This window comes from Phodopus roborovskii, unplaced genomic scaffold (genome assembly GCF_943737965.1).
Source record: "Phodopus roborovskii unplaced genomic scaffold, PHOROB, whole genome shotgun sequence".
In the NCBI taxonomy this organism is placed as follows: domain Eukaryota; kingdom Metazoa; phylum Chordata; class Mammalia; order Rodentia; family Cricetidae; genus Phodopus; species Phodopus roborovskii.
In genome coordinates this window covers 27,054,736-27,074,293 of record NW_026126434.1, presented here as the reverse complement: position 1 = coordinate 27,074,293, position 19,558 = coordinate 27,054,736, and the positions used below count along the sequence as shown (strand labels likewise).

Below are 19,558 nucleotides of genomic sequence, written 5' to 3'. Positions count from 1 at the left end.
GCACACCCACCAGTCACTTCCTCATGCAAGGCCTCTTGGATTTCCCATGGAGCTACTGGGAAATTCCTGCTGGTACCCAGAGCCACGCTACGATTGTTCTCTGTTCGCTTCAGGGGAAGCAGTCCCTCCCACACAGAATGGTGCCACCTGGACCCCACTCCCGTTTTCTCCTCCCTCCATTGCAAAAGCTCTCATCCACCAGATGCTCCTGTAGCTGGGAAGCCACTGACCCCCCTCCCCCGCTCCCCTCCCCACTCCCTCAGATAAGGTCCTCCTACACATACACCATCGCTTACCCCCACGGTTTTCAGAAGAGGCTACACTCTGTTAGTGCTGGCCTAGCATTTGTGAAAACTTAGGCTTAATTTCCAGAACTTCATAAACCTAGCAGTGTGGTATATGAGGTAATCCCAGAACTGGGGATCAGAAGTTCAAGGTCATCCTTGGTATGTAATAAGGTTGAGGCTAGACCCTCAACCTTTAGAGACACCTTGTCTCTAAAAAGAAAAGTTTCCTGGAGCCCTTTCATGATCCCCACCTCCTGACTTCCTCATCGCCAAATCCCCCTTAATCTGTTCTCTGCCATTATAGTCTTCTTGCCTCAGCTGCCAAGCACTGGGACAACACTTCGAGCCAAGTATCATATTTATGTAGATTTTGCACACACCCTCATAATAGACTCTGTGCACATCAAACCTGCTGTGTTGTGGTTTCTCCTAGATGCTGCTTACCTTGACTCTCCCAGCAAGAGAGTGATTTTCCCAAGGGTAGAAGTGTACTGCCAGATAGAGGTCGCCCTTGGCCACAAGCCCCCAGCTCAGTGGGACCACCATGAAGATTCCTCTCAATCCCATGTACAGGGGTCTCCCAAAGAGGACAGAAAGGACAGCCAGTCCCCAGCTTCCCCACCAGTGCAGACACCTGAATCCAAGGGCAGGAGGGTTGTGGAGTCACCACCGGGCTTGTCGTCTGAGCAGTCATCGCCATGGGCCCCGCCCCAGCCAGGCCCAGTAATGAGTGCCGAGCTGGCCACTGGCCCCACTGACATTTGCCCAATAAATCTTCAAACTGCAAACCTGAAGCAAGGAGTGAAGGATGGTGGTCAACTGAACCTGGCCACTGACGACGACCCAGGCACAAACAGCGTGTTGCACGCCTCGATCTCATCTGCAGACACACACAGCTCAGAGGCTGGATCCTCAACACCTGAATCCCTTCACCATTCGGGATTGCTGCTCAGACACTCCCAGGCAGCCACAGCATCCAGGACAGCCCCCAGACTTTTGCCCTCAAGTCCTTCAACACCATCTGCCCTGCCACCTGTGGAGGAGCTGGGCCCAGAGCAGCCCACAGGTATATGATTCTCTCAGCTCTGGCCCTCAGGCAAGCAGTTAGCTATGTGGAACTGAGAAACACCAGTTGGTTGGATTAAAGGCATGTACCACCACTGACTGGTTAAAATACAAAACACAGTTGTTGTTGGTACATAGCTTTAATCCTTTAATCTCAGCACTCAAGAGGCAGAAGCAGGAAAATCTCTGAGTTCAAGGCCAGCCTGATCCACAGAGCAAGTTCCAGGACAGCCAGCACTATACAGAGAAACCCTGTCTTGAAAGATCAAATAAATAAATAATTTTATATTGATTATTGAAGTATTCACTATAATAAGGCATCTATATTTAGAACTCACACAATTTACACAAGTGTTTTACACACAAAAATAAACACACAAGGACCCAAGTTTGATCCCCCAGAACATACATGAAGTCTGGGTACAGCATGTCTGTATACTCTAACACTAGGGCCATGAAGACAGGCAGAGCCCTGGAGCTCACTGGCTGGTGAGCTTAGGCAGATTAGTGAGAAATTCTCTCTAAATAATGCAATTGAGGGGCTGGAGAGATGCTCAGTGGTTAAGAGCACTGGCTGCCCTTCCAGGGGACCAGGGTTCAATTCCTAGCACCCACATGGCAGCTCATGGCTGTCTATAACTGTAGTTGCAGGGGGGATCTGACACCCTCACACAGATATACATTCAGGCAAAACACCAATGCACACAAAATAAAAATAAGTAGCTATTTAAATATCTACATAGCTAGTCGAGTTCTAGGACACACACACACACACACACAGAGAGAGAGAGAGAGAGAGAGAGAGAAGAAACTCTATTGTACTATTGTGCCTCTGACTGGTCTGGAATGCACTCTGTAGACCAGGCTGGCCTCGAACTCACAGAGATCCACCTGCCTTTGCCTCCCTAGTGCTGGGGTTAAAGGGTTGTGCCACAATGTCTGGCAGCTTTGCTCTTATTTGTTATTTGCAGAATAACCCAGTACCCCCTCCCTGCCACCCCCTTACCCCCCCCATCTGTGTGTTCACTCCCTCTGCAGGGCCTGCAGCCTCTTCACAGCTGACAAACTCAGCAGCACCAGACACCAGGAAGCCAGCCCCTCACAAGCCTCTGGTGTAAGTTTCTCCTTCCTTGGGACACGTTCTTGCCTTTGCTCAGGGAAGGCCCAGCTAAGTGAGGTTTCCACCCTTATGGCTGCCTGGATACCACCCAGCTCTTCTAGTCTGTGGGGTAATGGTTCACCCTTCCCTCGCTCTCCCCTCCCTCAGGGAGGCACTATATAAAACATGCCTGTTGATGGGGTGATGTCATCCCTCTGCCTCCCTCCTGCACACACTGGGTGCACCCTGTTCTAGGGCAATGCTCCAGGGTCTTATTTTGGGTGAAGCCACAGTTGGAAAGGTCTAACAGGCACATCGTCCTAGCCTTAGGTAGCCCTCTTTTGAAGCTGGCGTGGCGGTGCGTGGCTTTAACCCAGTAGATGAGGACTGAGTGGGATGAGCGCGGGCGTGTCTGCATTCATTGCTCGATGCTCTTGACCTTGGCTGCAATGAGACCAGCTGTTTCAAGTCCCCACTGCCTTCACTTCCTCTCAGTGATGGACGGTAACCCGGAATTGTGAGCCAAATAAACCCTTCCTGCCTTCGGTTGCCTTTGTCAGGGTGTTTACCACGCTGGCAGGAACACAGCAAGAGAGAATGCCTCAGTTGTCTGGGTTTTGTAACCCACACTCTCCATTATCTCTGCAGGCATGACAGGCCTAAGGATCCCTGGGAACTGCATTTCTCAGGCTCCCTTCTGATTGGGTAGCAGTTGGTTTGACCAGTGAAAGGCACCATCTCCCCTTTCATCTTTGTCTTTTAGAAAAGCAGGGTTGGAACCTTCTGTTCTTTTATTCTATCCTTGGATCTGGGTCTCACTCCATAGCCATGGCTAACAGTGAGCTGGCAGCCCTGCCTCTGCGTTCCGAGTCCTGAGACTATAGGTGTGTGCTATCATGGCCTTGGGCATTCTTCCTTAGACATTTGTATTTTGTTTCACATCGAGTTTATCAAGATGTACCTATATCCCCCATTACATATGATTTTAACTCTACAGCTGGGGGTGTGTGTGGCTGGAGAGATGACTCAGTGATTAAGGATAAAACTGTTCTTACAGAGAACCTGACCCAAATTCAGTTCCCAGCACCCACACTGGGCAGCTCACAGCAGCCTGCAGCTCCAACTCCAGGGGATCTGATGCCCTCTTTTGGTCTCCATCAATGCATACTTACATATAGACACACAAACATTAAAAAATTCTTAAAAACCCTTTGACAGTATTTGTTTGTGTGACTTTAGCCTCTTTGCATCTACCTTTAGTAGGTATAAGGTGGGGCTTTGTCTCCTTGGCCAGGTATCGTCCAAATAAATAATTAACAATAATCAGAAATGTTTGCTAGGCAACTCCAGCCTTGACCAGTACGGCTGGATCTCCTGAGCTGGGGTAGGACACTGGTGGTGGCAGATACTGCTCAGGCCATAACCAACCACCTCCTTGGGTTTTTTGCCCAGGAACCATCCTGCTGTAGATTCAAACAGGGCAAACAAGATGTTCAAGAAGAAACAGAAAACAAATGCTACCAGAGAGTGTTTCCAGAGAAACCTTCGGTCCAAGAAGCCAGCTAGCAAACTACAGTAAGTATCTAATACTCATGGTTAATGGACGGAAAGTCCTACTATGCCAGGCAAGCTCGGAGCTTATGGTTAGGACATCTGGGCTCTCTGAGTCTGCATTTTCTGACCTGCAAAACGGGAGGTGAGGGGTTGGGGGTGGTAGAATATTGTTTTAAGGTGTGTGACTTTTGTTTATGCATGTGTTTAACATTGTGAAGCTGTGTTTCTGTGCCTGTCTAAAAACACCTGATGGCCTAATAGAGAGCCGAATAGCCAATAGTGAGGCAGGAGAAAGCATAGGTGGGACTGGCAGGCAGAGAGGATAAATAGGAGAGAGGAGGAAGAAGAGAGCAAGAGATCAAGGAGAGGAGGGCATCAGGAGCCACCAGCCACTTTCCAGAGAGAGCAAGCGGCTGCTCAGGGGTCCATGACAAGTGAAAGTAGGGCTTGGAACGACAGCGGCTCCTATTTCCCTCATAAATGTGTTCTTGGCTTCTGGAATACAGGCCCACTCCTTGCCCACTCGACTTTCCTGTACTCTCCACTTCTAAGACAGTTTGGGTCACCTACAAGCCTCATCCCAACCGGATCCAAGAATACAGCTGCCCTGAGGTATGGAATCCCTGTGGGTGTCTCCCAGCAGTGACCCTGCCTCCCCTGTCCCAGATGGTATTGATCCTGAGCATGCCCTCTAACTTCATTTCTGTCCTCCCCTCCTTTCCTGACACAGCCGTAGTCAGCGCTAGTGTATTGTGTATTAAGAGTACATCTGGGAGCCAGGTGTTGTGCACACATTTAATCCCAGCCCTTGTGAAGCAGAAGCAGGTGGATCTCTATGAGTTCAAGGCCAGCCTGGTCTACAGAGTGAGTTCAAGACTAGCCAATACTACATAGTGAGACCCTGTCTCAAAAACCAAAAAAGGGAGAGAGAGAAAGAGACACAGAGAGAGGCAGACACAGAAAAAGGGAGAGAGAGTCAGGGGGAGGGAGGGCAAGCTGAGATGCTGGAGGAGATGGTGGCATACAACTTTAATCCCAGCACCCAGGAAGCAGAGGCAGGTGGATCTCTGTGATTCCCAGGTCAGCCTGGTCTACAGATCAAGTTCTGAGACAGCCAAGGCTACATAGCAAGATCCTGTCTCAAAAAACAAAAGAAAATAAAAATAAAACAAAGAGAGAGAGCTGCAGAGAAGTGCACAGCTAACCTCTGAATTGTACCCAAATGTCTATGACCCACCTGCACTGGTACCTGGCATAGTACACTAACCGCACAGCTGAACTGAGCAGCCTGGAGACCACTCCCATTCCCTGGAAAACAAGTACCAACTCATCTTTATAGACTGAATAGTATTTTAAATACCTTTTAAATCACTTCCTCCTGGGGCACCTAAGGGGTCTGGGATAATAAAGTGAACCCCTAAACTGGCTTTTGGGACAATCCTAGATCCCCGGTTTTGGTCAAGCGCAACAGAGGGAACACCGGAAAGGCGGTCTGGGTGGAACTCAGATCAGGATGCACTCCAAGTTTCAACTCTTTGTCCTTTCTTAGGAGGTGGGTGTACAGAACTCCTAGGCTGAAGCAGGAGACACCCCAGTGACCTGGAGCCTGGTGGTCAGTCGGGAGCAGGGGATGCCCTCAGCCATCCAACACTGTAGAAGGTCTGCTCCCCCGGTATGTGTTCCCTTGTCTGAAGAATCTCCTGCCCACCAAAGTCTCCATTTACAATCACCAGGACTCCTTCTGAAACTGTTCCCTAGAATCCATCCCCCAAGGAGAGGACCTGACCAGCATTCTGGGCTTCAGTTTTTTTTTTTTTTTTTTTTTTTTTTTTTGTTTGTTTTTTTTTTTTTTTACTCCTACCCCCTGGAATTATGCGGCTCAGCCATGCAGATCAGCGGCTATGGGCTTTCTCAATCCTGGGGTAGTAGTGGAAGATGTCAAGGACCAACTGTCCCTTCCCCCAGCCCCAGTGAGAGCAGAATGTCATTCACACTGCTGTGACAATAACAGTAATCCACAAGGAAGACATCTTCAGCCTCATTGGGTGATACTTTGGGGGACATGTAAAATTAAACATTTGTTCTCAAGCTGGCATGGGACAGCACCCCCAAAATGGCTTGTTCAAGTTCTTCTTGAAGATGAGTTTAGAAAAGGGTTACTTGGACAGCTGCCTTCCTGTGGGCACCAGCCAAGCTTCTGTTGTGTGTGGCTCTTGTCAATCCCTCCAGGTAAGAATGAGACCACTGCCACTATTGAGCTAAACTTGAAGCAAGCTTTATTAAATAAAAACAGGCCAGGACGATGGACACTTGCCAGGTCCTTACCTGGGATTTCCAGAGACTGGCCGTGAATTACCTTAGTCCAGTGCTTATAAAGGCAAACCCCACAAGGCTATGTGCTTCCTGCCTTCATCCTATCAGGGGCAAGCATGCGGCATTGATGTAATTCCTGCTTAAGTACCTCCCACCTACATGTGACCAAGCATATCCTGTGCAGCTGGGGCAACCAAGCTCGTTTACAGAAGTGAAAACACATGGCTTGTTTTCTTATGTGAGCAACAGCCCCAGCATTCCAGAAAACCATCTGTCTTTGGGCAAGTGGGACATTTTTGTTTTATAGACGAATTAAGCATGGTAATTTAAACTTAAAACATAACATTAGCCCTTGCACCCTAAGTTTCCGGCAGATCCTGTGAAAGAAAAATAAAAGGAGGACAAAACTGCTCCTAGGTATGGTGGAGAAGGTTTATAGTAGATACACGGGACAAAACAGCCAGAGGCATCTGGAAGAGTCCAAAGTGAACAAGACCTTGATCCAAGCCATGAGAGGAGATGAGGGAGGAGCCAGGAGCCAAGAGGTTAGGAGGCCAAGAGGTAAAAGGGTAAAAAGACCAGGAAGCCCAAATGACTGGGTGATATAGGGAAGGGCAGCCCAGCCCAGGGGCTGGCATGTTCAGGGTAGGGATGGGGTATGCCAGCCAGGAGGACCCTGCAGAGACTGAGGGATGCTAGGAGATCCTGGTGGCCAGATCTGCTTTGATATGTTAATAGGCATCTCAGCCCTTTGTCTGGGTTTGAGACCAAAGAAGCACTACCTTGAGTTGAAGCAGTCCAGAAGACCCCAGGCTCAACTGATACTAAGCACAAATGCACCAGACTCTGGGCAGGTTGGGGTCCATGCTTGCCTGTGCCCTACACTTGCCCTTCTCCGAATCTCTTAGTCTCTTCAAACACTGGCCATGGGAAGGTTTACCGAAGTCTGCTGTGAAGAAAGACTGTCCTGCCGCTGGCTGCAAGGTGGAGTCACTCTGGTTAGGATTCATAGTACGGGGGTCTCACTATAAGCCTCAGCATTCCCACCCTGTTCAGCAGATGTGCCCATGGCTCCCTAGAAAGGAAATCACCCCAGCCAGGCCCAGCAAGGAGGCCCAGGCTGCCCGCAGGCTCCAGCAGCATTTGCTTAACAAATATTCAAATGCAAAACCTAAAGCCAAGGCTGATTGGTGCTCGACTGCAAGCCAGACTTGGCCACTGAGGACCTGGGGATAAATGTAAGCCGAGAGAGGGGGCCCCTGAGGCAAGGAGGCCTTAACTTAATAGTGGTTTCAGAGAACAAAATGGGCTTTTTTTTTTTTTTTAAACATATTTTTATTACATATATAATGTTCTGTCTGCAGGCCAGAAGAGGGCGCCAGATCTCATGATAGATGGCACTGAGCCACTATGTGGTTGCTGGGAATTGAACTCAGGACCTCTGGAAGAGTAGTCAGTGCTTTTGCAAGGCTGGGGTGACTCTTATCTAAAGCAGCAGGAGTTCAAGGTCATCCTAGCTACGTAGTGAGGTAGGGACTAGCTTGGGCTACATAAGACTCTGTCTCAAACATGATAGCCTCCTTACCACCCACTGCCAACATAAAATCAAGATCCTCTGTGTCTGGCAGGGATACCCTGGCTTATCCAGTACTGTAAGCCATGAGGGGCAGCACTTGGAGTTTGGCACATGGCTGCAGTCCCCAAGGTACAGCTTCCATCTGTATGAGGACCTTCATCTATAGGAGAGTCCATCTCAGCCCAGAAATGCCAATTCGCTGGCACAGCAGTATGAGGCACTCATTAACCATTGTCTTCCTTCACAGCAAGTATATGAAGCCTAGTTGCTTCCAATGTCACCATTGTCCCAAAGGTCCTGAGCCCCTTGCAGATTCTCTTGGCTTGTATTAATTTCTCCTGTTTCCAGCTAATGAAGAGAGATCTTTTTGGTTGTTTTGTTTTGTTTTGTTTTGTTTTTTTCGAGACAGGATTTCTCTGTGGCTTTGGAGGCTGTCCTGGAACTAGCTCTTACTTAAGACCAAGTTGGTCTGGAGTTCGCAGACTTGCCTGCCTCTGCCTCCAGAATGCTGGGATTAAAAAGGTGTGCACCACCATGGCCTAGTGAAGAGAAGTCTTTGTACTAGTTCTAGGATACAACACAGGATACTGTGTGACTAGAAATCTCAGGTAAACACGGAACAATTGTTTTCTTGGCATGATGTGCCCAAAATTACAATAATGTACCTGAAATTCTGTCAAGGGCCATGAGGAATACAGCAGAATAACTAACATCCAAACCCTAACCCTACCACATGAGCAATAAGCACCACCTGCCGAGGCCATGGACCCACTTCATCTCTTCCCTAAGGATAAGCACCACCTGCCGAGGCCAATGACCCACTTCATCTCTTCCCTAAGGACAGCTTTGGGTGATTCTCACTGCTTGTGTGTGTTTATCTCATGAAAATATTCCGTCTACTGGATACATACATCTGTGGGAAGTCAGGGTTATTTCACTTGGCTGTATATTCTTGATATGTAGAATATATTCTCAAATAGGCCCCAGAGAAAGGAATTGCTTTTCACCAGGGCATCAGCCATAAGAGCTGCAGCTTTGGGACCTCACACTCCCTTTGAAATAGCACTGAGAAGTTCCCTTTAATCAACTAACATTTGGCAATACGCTAGTGGGGATTAAATGCCACCCTCTTTCCTCCTGAAACTTATGCCAGTAGCCATGGGTTCCCTGACTCTGTTGCCAGCTACCGAGAAAGCAAAAGCAAAACTCAGTTCCTAGAAAGCATAAAATTATAGTGTTCCTGTTTTTCTACATGTATCAATTACAAACTTCTAGCTTAATTAACCATACAAATGTAGCTTTATGTACTAACACCCTTCTTAGAAATCATAGCCCTTTAATTTTCACCACATCTTAAGCCGTGCCCAGACGTTTTACAAGTCATGTCCCCTCTGATCTGTGACCATTTTCTCAGGTCTTACCTACTCTTCTAGCCTGAGATATGCATGACTGGTATCCTTAATATTGCCAGAGAACTGTTAATTGTGTCTGTGAGGGTGTATATACTGGAAACCTTGTGGGATCTGAGAGAAGTTTTGAAGAGAGAACTTTAGGGAAACAACTTTTTTGAAGAATAGAGTCATGAAATCCTTTCAGTCAGCCCTACCCGCTTGCTGTCTGGCCTCCAGCCTGAACCCTGAGGCTGGAACTCGAGGGTTCTCGATTAAATTCAAATTTGCTGGGCAGCCTGTATTTTCACTTGCTCTCTCTGTTAACTAATCCTTTTAATCTCTTCTTTATCTGTTCATTTTTTCTTTTTGTTTTGTTTTGTTTTGTTTTGTTTTGTTTTTCAGGACAGGGTTTCTATGTGTAGCTTTAGAGCCTGTCCAGGAACACGCTCTGTAAACCAGGCTGGCCTCCAAGTCACAGAGGTCTTCCTGCCTCTGCCTCCTCATGCTGGGACTATAGGCACGTGCTAGCACACCTGGCCCTTCCTTTCTTTATCAGCCGCTCAGGGACTGAATTTTGTTTGTAGACCAGGTCTTACATAGCCCAAGCTGAACTCAGACTGGATAGTGTTGGTCTCAAAGAAACCCGGGACAGATAGCTAATTGAGGTGCTTATTTAACATATCAAAGTGGAGGCTTCCCTTAGACCCTACTCACTCATCCCTGTTACAGAGTCATCCTGACAGCCATCACACAGCCCCTCTCCAGGTCCTGGGCATCGAACCCAGCTTCTCTGCCTCCTATATAACCCAGCCATTGTGTTCCTCTCTTGACCTGATGCTTCCGCCATTGTACCCCTCTCTCCACCCTGCCCCCAGCCTCGTGCCCCACCTCAGTCTGCTGGGCATGTTCACTCTGGACTCTTCCAGATGCCTTAGGCTGTTCTCTCCCTCGTGTCTACAATAAACCTTGTCAGCCATGCCCTCATGTTTTCATTCAGACATGTAGCAGAGCATAGCCTCCTTGCTCCACACACCTCTGTGCAGTCACATTCAGCTTCATGGACTATTACAAAGAGAAAGATGGCTGGCCCAGTCTCTCTGTGGCTGTAACCTTGCCATTCCCAGGGTTGTAGTGGCAGTCAGGTGGTCAATGTGCTGTTTCCAACATTGCAGACATGTAGCCTGGGGCTCCTGACCACCCCGCCTCTGACCCCTTTGTTACTGTGTCAGCACGGTGTCACCCCAAGTATGGACCACCTGAGAAATATCTAGAGAGAACCCAGGGCAGGCCCCCCTATTGAGCAGGTTCTGGCTGTCCTAGATGGGGCAGGGTGGTGGCCTTTTTGCCTTTGTTGGATCACACGGGGGGCAGCCATTTTGTTTCCACTGGATAGGACAAGGGGTTGGTACTCTAGCTTCCTTGGAAAGATCCAGATCACACTCTGAGAAAGTCAGCATCTTTATTGGCTCAAACACACAGTACAAAAGTGAGACTTGGATGCCAGCATTGGGAACTCATACAAAATACTATCCAGAAGGTCGTCACTGTCAATAAGAAACCATGTCCAAGGTTTGGAGAGGTGACTCAACATGAGCTGCTTCATGAGATACAGTGCCCTCTTCTGGCCTCTGTGGACACTGCATGCATGTGCACAAACCCACATACAAATAACTTAAAATAAAAACAAAATCTTTATATAAATAGAAGAATCTGTGTATAGTTTGGTGTGGTGTCACACACCTGTAATCCCAGCTATTGTTAGGCAGAGCAGAATTACCAGAAGTTCAAGGCCAGCCTGGACTATGCATGAGATTAATAAAAATAATAAAGAAAAATAAATTATGTACCAAAGGTTTCTGACCCTCATTTCAAAACTTAGTTCTTGCACATCAGTGACACATCCCTGAATACTGCCTAAAATAAATCTATAAAGAGGTCACTGATTGCCAAGAAAAACACCTTGAAGCAATTAAAAACAACAAAAAAAAATCCTGCATGATTTTAGTTGAACTTCCTGCAAGGGTACCTCAGTCTTGAAGCCAGCCCCACCTGAGCCCAGGACTCCCTACCCTCACTCTGTCTCCCAGCCCGCTTGCCATGGACCTGACGTGCCCAAGAATAGTCTCCAAGGCTAACCAGATTCGTCTGTCATCCAGGCTTTAAAGCCCATGGCCACACCTTCCCGCTGACAGCCCAGGGACTCAGTGGCCCTATCACCTGAGTGTGACAAACTGCCCATCTGAGTCACTGGCCAGTTGGGTGGAAGGCAGAGCCTTTTGCACCCATACCTCATAGTTGTACAAACAGACTCTTCCACAAGAGGAGCCATCTCAAGACGCTCACTGCCACCAGCTGGGAGCTTGATTCATGTCCACAACATGCAGGACAGGACAAAGGCTGCATGTCCTCGGGCATGGGAGCGTGTCATCACAACTCATTTATGGTGGGGTGTCGTGGCATGTTTGTTATGTCAGTACTAGAGAGGAGAGGCAGAAACAGGTGGATCCCTGGGACTCTCAACATTACACAAACCTATGAGGCAAGGCCCAGGCCAGTGACAGATCCTATCTCAAGAAAACAAGGTAGATAGAACTGGAATCAGACATCTGAGGCTGACCTGTGATCTATAACCACACCCCACACACCCCCACATGGACACACACACACACCCAGCTAAGACTCATTGGAAGCTGGGTCTGGCAGGTGTCAGTCGGCCTCTCCTCAAGTTCAGTGGATAGAGCCTGCTCTCCTAACCCTAACCCAGTGCCACCCCTAACATGGTCTCTGGGCCCAGCTTCCAGGAAGAAAAGCATTCTCAGAACAGTGTTGACTACACAGAGCATCTTTGTCCATTCTCCAGGCATGGTCGGGAAGCACAGAACAGGACCATCCTACAGTGTCTTCAGGGTCTCTAGGCCAAAGCTTCCAACTCTTAGTCTGAAAGAACTTGGGTATGAGATGCAGCCTTCAGTCTGGACTCTGACCAGCCAGACTCGTGATGTTCTGAGAGGGAGAGAAGCCACAGCTGAGTCAGCAGGTCCCACTCTGCAAACAGCACGTTTTCTATACCCCACCCACACCCATGCTAGGTCCGCTAACATTTGCAGCCTCTCCCTGCATCATGCACGGCTGTCCCCAGTCCTTCCACTCCAGCTATAGTCTCCAAAGTTCCACCATCCAAATTGTGTCTGCCACCTCCTGGTGGCCTCCAGGGACCACTGGCTCCACCCGCCATGGCTGCCAGTCCTTTGACATTTGACTACCACTTAACTCTGTCATCGTGGTTTAAATTGTCTCAAGGAAGTGGCATTTGAACTGAAGCCTAAGAATCCTGACTGAGGGGCCAGGAAGATGGCTCAGCAGGTAAAGACATTTGCTGCTAAGCCTGAACCCACATGGTAGGAGAGAGCCAACTCCTACAAGTTGCCCTCTGACCTCCACACATATGCTATGGCACTCACACACACATGCGTGTGCCCACACACAACAAACAGATGCAATCTGAAAGAAAAATTTAAAGTCTGAGCATATCAGAAAAGTCAGAAGAGCCTTCTAGGACACTTGTCATGCCTTATGCCTCACTGATGTGTTCCTCCCCTCTGGCTCTCACCTGCTGGGCCTTACTGGACAAGAAGTGGGCATAACTGTGTCCCTTGTAGTGGCCACTGGACTGCATGAGGGTGCAGATGGCGCAGCTGTGGTTGACAGAAAACTTAAGTGAACCAAAGGCACACAGTGGCGGTCTGTTGACAGGGCTCCTGTCTTCCTCTGAGAGGCGGGCCTTCTGTCTGTCTAAGGCGGCCACCAGCTTCCTGAGGGAGGCATCTGAGAACCCATTAAAAAACTTCTTGAAGCTGGGATACTGCCGGATCTGGAAGAAAGGTAGAGGTGGTCAGAGCTGCCAGCATAGTACCTCCCACACCAGCCTGCCCCCTAGTATCCATTGTGAGCACCCTCATTAAGTCCCTCCAACACCTGCAAGTATGGCTCAGCTACAGGGCAAAGCAAAAGCTGAACGCACATACATGTATAGCTCTACACAGAACACGTCACTATGACCTCTGATTGGCTATAGAAATGGAGGAGACCAAATCCCCTCTCCAAAATGGTTAGGGGTAGAAGCAGATAATTCATGCAGAACACTAAAGTCCTTCTGAAGGTCAGTTCCCTTCTCTTCATATCTGAACATGGCAGCTGTGGTGTTCCTGGGGTGGCCCCAAAGACACAGACTTGGGTCGAATGTGGTTTGAGATCCTGGCATAGTGATGGGGAGTAAGGACCTACGACAAGGTGGTCCAGACAGCGGGGTATATGGATGCATCTTGGGGATGGCTGTGGTCTTTATACTCTCGCTCCCAGCACCATGGTGGAGGCTGGGGATCGCACAGTGATTTCCCCCACTGCACATGGTGCAGGGCCTCTGGGTTGATGGGTGGTGAGACGCACATGTCCACGGGCTGGGGTTGAGAGGTGGAAAGCTGAGGCACATTCACTCCCTCACATGGGATCTGCCTGTCTCTCAAGGGCAGGAGCCTGTGTGGGGACAGATAAGCTACACGCCTGAAAGAACTGGATTCAGTTAAGTGGCCCATCAGCATGGCTGCAACAGTTCAAAGTGTCCTTGCAGTGGAATCTGAAGGATTGGAGGGTGCAAGGTCTTGGGGTGCTGTGTGTGTGTGTGTTGTGCATGTGTGCGATATATGCACACGTGTACATATACATTTAGAAGTCAGAGGATATTGGATGTCCTGCTTTAGAACTCTGTCTTATTTATTCCCTTGAGACAGGGTTTCTCACTGACCCTGGAAGTAGGCTGGCAGCCATTGAGCCCCAGCATCTTCCTGTCTTCGTCTCCCTCCCCCTACTCCCCCACTTCCCACCCATGCAGCTCTGGGCTTACAGGTACATGAGGCCATGCCTTTTTTTTTTTACATGTGTGCTTGGGATTTGAATTCAGGCTCTCATTTTGCACAGCAAGCTCTCTTACCTGCTGAGCTGTCTCCCTAGTCTGCCTGCATCCTATTATTTTAAACTAACATTCTCTTCACCTGCCATGTGTTAGGTGTTCTCTGCATAGGCACTGTTTGGTCAAGCGGGGATTATCCCTATCTTGCAAAGGAGTGAACTGAGGCTCAGTGGGATTAAGGGATATGTCCAAGGTCACTCAGAAGGAGGACTAGAACCCAGGTCTCAGAGGAGGGTGTGCAAGCCCCTGTATCCACCTGGACAGTTTGAGCTGTACTCACCTGCCTCCCTAAGTCGCTGTCCACCTCCTGGAGACCTTCCACCAACTTGTGGATGACGGACTCCTCTGAGGGAGGAAGGGAAGGATGAGAAGCTGTCCCCAGTGGCACCCAGCCTCCCTGCCAGACTGCCACAGCAGCTAGTAGCCCTCCAAATAAACCCTGAGCATTCTCTCCACCTGTGAGGGCACTCGGCTGCCCTGACACTAACTGAGGGCTCCTAATGTTAGGAATGGGGAGACTTGCGCTCAGAGTGGCCAGCTATGGTGCTGCCACAACAGGAAGACCACTCAGCTGAGTTATCAGCCCCTTGGTGCCTGTTTGGGCCAGGTTCACTAAAGTATGCAGGAAAGTCACAGAGAATACAAACTATTGGCAGCTCCAATAGGACCAAGGTGGAACCATTTACACCAGTGAAATGGACTAATGTCCCCAAAGCCTGGTCTTGATCCTTGCCCAGCAGCCCCAGTTTAAAGAGCACACCCATGGTCCCTGTCCCCACTGTAGGGTCTCAGGGACAGGGTTCAGCTGCCTTCTCCACTCCTAGGGAGCATCAGTAGAAGAGGAACTGGCAAAAGCTATCCCAGTGGGGGCAGGGTATACTGACTAGATTCCCAGGCTCCCTCTGGTAGAGGCTGCTCATCTGGTGCGTGGCTTCTGGCCTGGAAGGGCACTTCTGGGGACCCAGCTGGTTCCCCTCCTGCAGCCTCCAACTTCTGGAACTCCGGGTCTTCTGCATGGAGTGGCAGAAAGATATATGAGTTTGGCCTCTGTCTCAGTCCTCGGGGAGGCCCAACCCAGCAAAACCACCATTCCTTTAAATGTGCAAGGCTCAACCCTGTCAGTCTGAACTTCACCTTCCCCAGTCATCAAGAGGGAATCCTAAGACAGATCTCCCATGTACTGTGCTAGTGGTATAGACAGCAGGCACTGCATAAGTACCAATGGTCCTCCTGCCTTAGTGCAGTCCCCTTCCAGTGTCCCCTGGTCTGTTTCCAAGAGTACTCCCTGGTGACACCTAACAGACAATCCCAGATCTAGCAACATCTTCGTTTTTAAGAAGAGGGAACTCTGAGCTTTTTGGTGGGTGTCCTGCTGAAAATTGGCCCCTTCGCCTCCAGGCTCTTCCCACAGCAGACAGCCAACATCAAGACTTGAAGTTACCATGGTAACACCAGGCCTGCTCACCTGGGCCGCTGGAGATGGAAGCTCTGTGGCCACTGACACACATGGGCAGGAAGCCGTGCCTTTTGGGTGGCCGGGTCTCTGGGCTGGCAGCACCTGGAGTCCCCGAAGCGGCCTCCGTTCTCTTGGAATCCTTGGAGCCATGTTTCCTGAGGGAAAAGGCCCGCCTGAGGTTGGATTTCTTCCCCTGTGACTTCACCTTGCAGGCGGGGGCGGGGTTTTCTCCAGCATCTTCTGCCTCCTGGACTTCAGCTTGCTATGGGCAAGAAGAGAGAAACTGAGGCATGGCCCCTGACCTTGAGAAGGTCAAAGGTGAACCATGGCCTAGCCAGTGTAACCCAGCAGGAGGGCAAAGGCATTTGGTGCTGGGGAGTGTGGTCTGGGGGAGGCCAGTACAGAGCTTAGAATGAAGCAAAGGGGGTGGAGGTGTGCCCGAAGCGCAGGACGGTGGGGGAGTGGTCCTCACCTGCTCTCCATTCTGCTCCTCTGCACTTCGGAGTAGGGCCAGGATCTTCCGCCTGAATTCTCCTAAGGAAAAAGCAGGGTTCCTCACAAAGCGCCGTGGCCAGCACTGGCTTCCTAGGGCCAGGTCCACACACTCCAGCCCTTCTGTTGTTTCTCTTTTCATGGACGGTCTGGAGTGCAAACTTGGGCCCTCTTGCCAAGGAGGCATTCACACTGTCAGCTGCCTCCCCATCTCCCCCCACACCCCCTCCCAGATGTCTCCAGATGTGTAGATCCAGGCCTGGCTCTGCCAACAATGAAGTGATAACAATACCTCCCTCCACTCCTCTGTTCTCGGTCCCTTCCTGCCCTCAGCCAGTCCTCAAGCCGGCCACCTAACATAATAACAGCACACAGTAGCTGATACAACCTGCCTGCACCCCATGCTTCACAGGCCGTGATTTAGTTAAGACCTCTAGCAATGACCACCCTTACAAAGTGAAGAAACTGAGGATAGCAGACAAAGTGTGCTGTGAGTCCAGGCTATCTCCACAGGCTGTGACTTCCCAAAGAGGTTGGAATAGGCCTAGGTGTCCCTCTCTCTGACTTAGTTTCATTTCCTTCAAGTGGTTCTCTCTCTGAGGGGCCAGGTACTAACGGGATTCCCAGGCTCTGTCCCTCGGTGGCCTCTCCGCTGGTCCCTGACATTCAGTTGGGGTGTGAAGCTCCGAGGAATGTGGGCATCCACCGTCTACAGACAGGACTTCCTGGAATCTGGGCTCCTCTGAGTCTGGGAAGCAGAAAGGTGAAGTAAATGCGCTGTGTCAGCCACACACAGCTGCTGGCTCTGAGCCCAGGCAGGTGCCAGTATACCTTGCCCTGGGCCTCTGTTGGGTTCAGTGAGCTTTGGGACTGTGCTAGGTGTGGGGCTCTGTTTGGGGCCAGATCAGGCCTTGTCCAGCCCCCAGAGCTGATCTGCCTGTTTCTCTGCCCTTTCCCCTTTCCATGGGGTCTCCACCTAGCCACCATTTGGGTTGGTCCACTAGGGAACAAAAGATGCCTGGCTCCATGGAATGAATGAAGGTCCATGGCCTAAACTGATCCCTTTATGACCCTGAATCCTTCCTCTCTAAGCCAGAAACTCCCCTGGCCATGGTCTCCCATGAGGCAGGTTCCCATCCACCCTGAGGCCCAGGAAGAACCGAGGTGCCCAGCCCTCCCCCCATAATTCTGGCTCTAGCTTTGATGAGTCATGTGACTATAACCACATCACTTCACCCCTGCACCCAGCTTCCTCACTCCCAAGACAAATCAAGATAGAGAGAGCAATCTGAGACAGAGATGAGATGACAGAAAGAGTGAAACCTGGAGGGCTTGGGCAGCCAGCTGGGACTGTTTGCCTGGCAGGCAGAAGACCCTGGGTTCAATTCCTAGTACCACAGAACCAGGTGGTGGGCGCACAAGCCAGTAACCCGAGCATTCAGGAAGTGGGTGGAGGCAGGAGGGCCAATGTCAGGGCTACACAAGGGCATTTGAGACCAGCTGGGCTAAGTGAGACTCTGTCTCAAACAAACAAACCTAAAAACAAAAAGCAAAAACAAAAAACACCAAAAAACAAAAAAACAAAAAAAAAAAAAAAAAACCTAAAACCCAAAATAACAAAATAGGTGTGTGTATGAAGAGTTCTCAGGGGTTAAGAGCACCCAGTGCTCTTTGCAGAGGATGTGGGTTTGACTCCCAGCACCCACATGGTGGCTCATAATCATCTGTAACTCCAGCTCCAGAGGGTCGGAGTCTCACCTCTGGCCGCCTCAGACACCAGACATAGGCATGGTACCCAGACACACGTGTAGGCAAAACATCCATACACATTAAGAGGAAAAAAAATGTAGCTGGGAACCAGCCCCCCCACCTCCCACCCCCGTCTCTGGTTCTGTCCGGAACCTGCAAGGACCCTGCACACAGTACCATCAAGGGCTCAGGTGCGCTGACTGCACCCTAGTGAGGCCATGTGGAGGTGACCAGCTTCAGATCCTTCTCCATCACCCACCCCCTCCACACCGCTCAAAGCCTGGTGTGGACATCAGAACAGAGCTGTCCAATCCCAGCCCTGGGAAGATTCCCGAGCTGGAGGGAAGCTGCAGTTGCTATGCCAACTGCGGAGCCCGCTCACCGTGGCTGCTGGAGGTGGAAGGTCGCTGGGCACTGATACAAACGGGTAGGTAGCTGGGCCTCTTGGGCCGTGTTTCTGGGCCAAAGGCAGTGGCTGCACCCCCTCTCTTGGGTTCCTCGGAGGCAGGCTTCTTGAGGGACAAGACTCTCTTCAGGTTGGACTTCTTCTCCTGGGATTTCTTCCTGGGGGGCGGCGTTGGCTTTTGTGGAGCCACTTCCGGCTGAGGGACTTGCACTTGCTGTGGGGGAGAAGAGAGAACGCAGTCAGGCCCCTGACCTTGAGGAGACCCTAAAGGCAGCCCTAACAGGGACCGCCCAGGGCGGGAAGCAGCTTCAGGAATTCGGGAGGGGGCACGAACCCGGAGCTGCAGCAGCTCTGCAGGCGTTCTCTGATGCAAGCGCCTCACCTCTTCCTCCAAATGGTCCCCGGCTTTCTTGAGTAATTCCACAATCTTCCAGATGACTTCATCCTCTGCAAGAGAACACACGGGGACCATGCTTGTAAAAACAAACAAACAAACAAACAAACAAAACAATGACAGTATTCGGATCTGGTCCCAGTGTGGCTGGCCCGGCTGGTTCCCTTGGGATCCCCCACTTCTCACCCACACAGGGTTGACTTGAGTGAGAACTGGCCGATTCACAGGGCAGCATTTTTCTTTTGAGCCAAAGTGTGACTGTTTAAGCTTTTTAAATTTTATTTATTAAGGACACATGTGGAGTTCAGTGGACAACCTTTGGAAATTAGTTCTCTCCTATTATGTGGGTCCCAGGAATCGAACTCAGGTCGTCGGCCTTGGTGGAACAGCCCAAAGCATGACATTTTATGCAGGGATTTAAGGCCAGATGTCAGGGAGTTCAGCCTACCCTGCTAACTGGCCTTCGGAGATCTGTGAGCATCAGTGTTGGGGTTGGTGGTGGCTACATAGGGTATCTTTACCTTCTTTTGACGTTTAGAGCTTTCCCTGTGAAATATGGGTCATAATCTTTACCCTGTCTCTCTCGGGGTCTGTCTGGACATCAACAAAGGCTGGGACTTAGAAACATTTTCCAAGGCTGACCCCAAGTCTTCCAGTCTATGCAATTTGCAGGGGATCTGCAGAAATGGTAGATCCACAGCCTGAGGCTCAGAGAGGACCTGCCACATAGCAGCTTCCACCGCTCCTCATGCAGGAGAACCTGTCCTTCGATGCTGTGCACATTCCAGGAGCCACACACCAAAGGTCTGT

General features: G+C 50.1%; 3 protein-coding genes across 3 annotated transcripts in view; 2 read left to right on the top strand and 1 right to left on the bottom strand.

The window, feature by feature from the left end:
* Pnpla1 (patatin like phospholipase domain containing 1) overlaps positions 1–5,750 on the top strand; it is a 28,767-nt gene extending 23,017 nt beyond the window's left edge. The window contains exons 6-10 of the mRNA XM_051186592.1: positions 721–1,353; positions 2,391–2,466; positions 3,904–4,026; positions 4,512–4,674; positions 5,700–5,750. Of these exons, the coding sequence (XP_051042549.1) occupies positions 721–1,353; positions 2,391–2,466; positions 3,904–4,026; positions 4,512–4,674; positions 5,700–5,750 (1,046 nt within the window). The remainder of the gene's footprint in view (positions 1–720; positions 1,354–2,390; positions 2,467–3,903; positions 4,027–4,511; positions 4,675–5,699) is intronic.
* Positions 1–15,331, top strand: part of Brpf3 (bromodomain and PHD finger containing 3) — an 84,115-nt gene extending 68,784 nt beyond the window's left edge. Inside the window, exon 14 of the transcript XR_007834685.1 lies at positions 15,319–15,331. The gene's annotated coding sequence lies outside the window, so the exon portion shown is untranslated. The remainder of the gene's footprint in view (positions 1–15,318) is intronic.
* The window catches only part of Bnip5 (BCL2 interacting protein 5), a 44,826-nt gene continuing 37,482 nt past the window's right edge, over positions 12,215–19,558 (bottom strand). The window contains exons 5-13 of the mRNA XM_051186590.1: positions 18,689–18,801; positions 18,331–18,568; positions 16,816–16,947; positions 16,180–16,241; positions 15,717–15,969; positions 15,136–15,261; positions 14,532–14,596; positions 12,896–13,156; positions 12,215–12,288 (exon numbers count right to left, since the gene is read on the bottom strand). Coding sequence (XP_051042547.1) covers positions 12,253–12,288; positions 12,896–13,156; positions 14,532–14,596; positions 15,136–15,261; positions 15,717–15,969; positions 16,180–16,241; positions 16,816–16,947; positions 18,331–18,568; positions 18,689–18,801 — 1,286 coding nt within the window. The 3' untranslated portion in view covers positions 12,215–12,252. The remainder of the gene's footprint in view (positions 12,289–12,895; positions 13,157–14,531; positions 14,597–15,135; positions 15,262–15,716; positions 15,970–16,179; positions 16,242–16,815; positions 16,948–18,330; positions 18,569–18,688; positions 18,802–19,558) is intronic.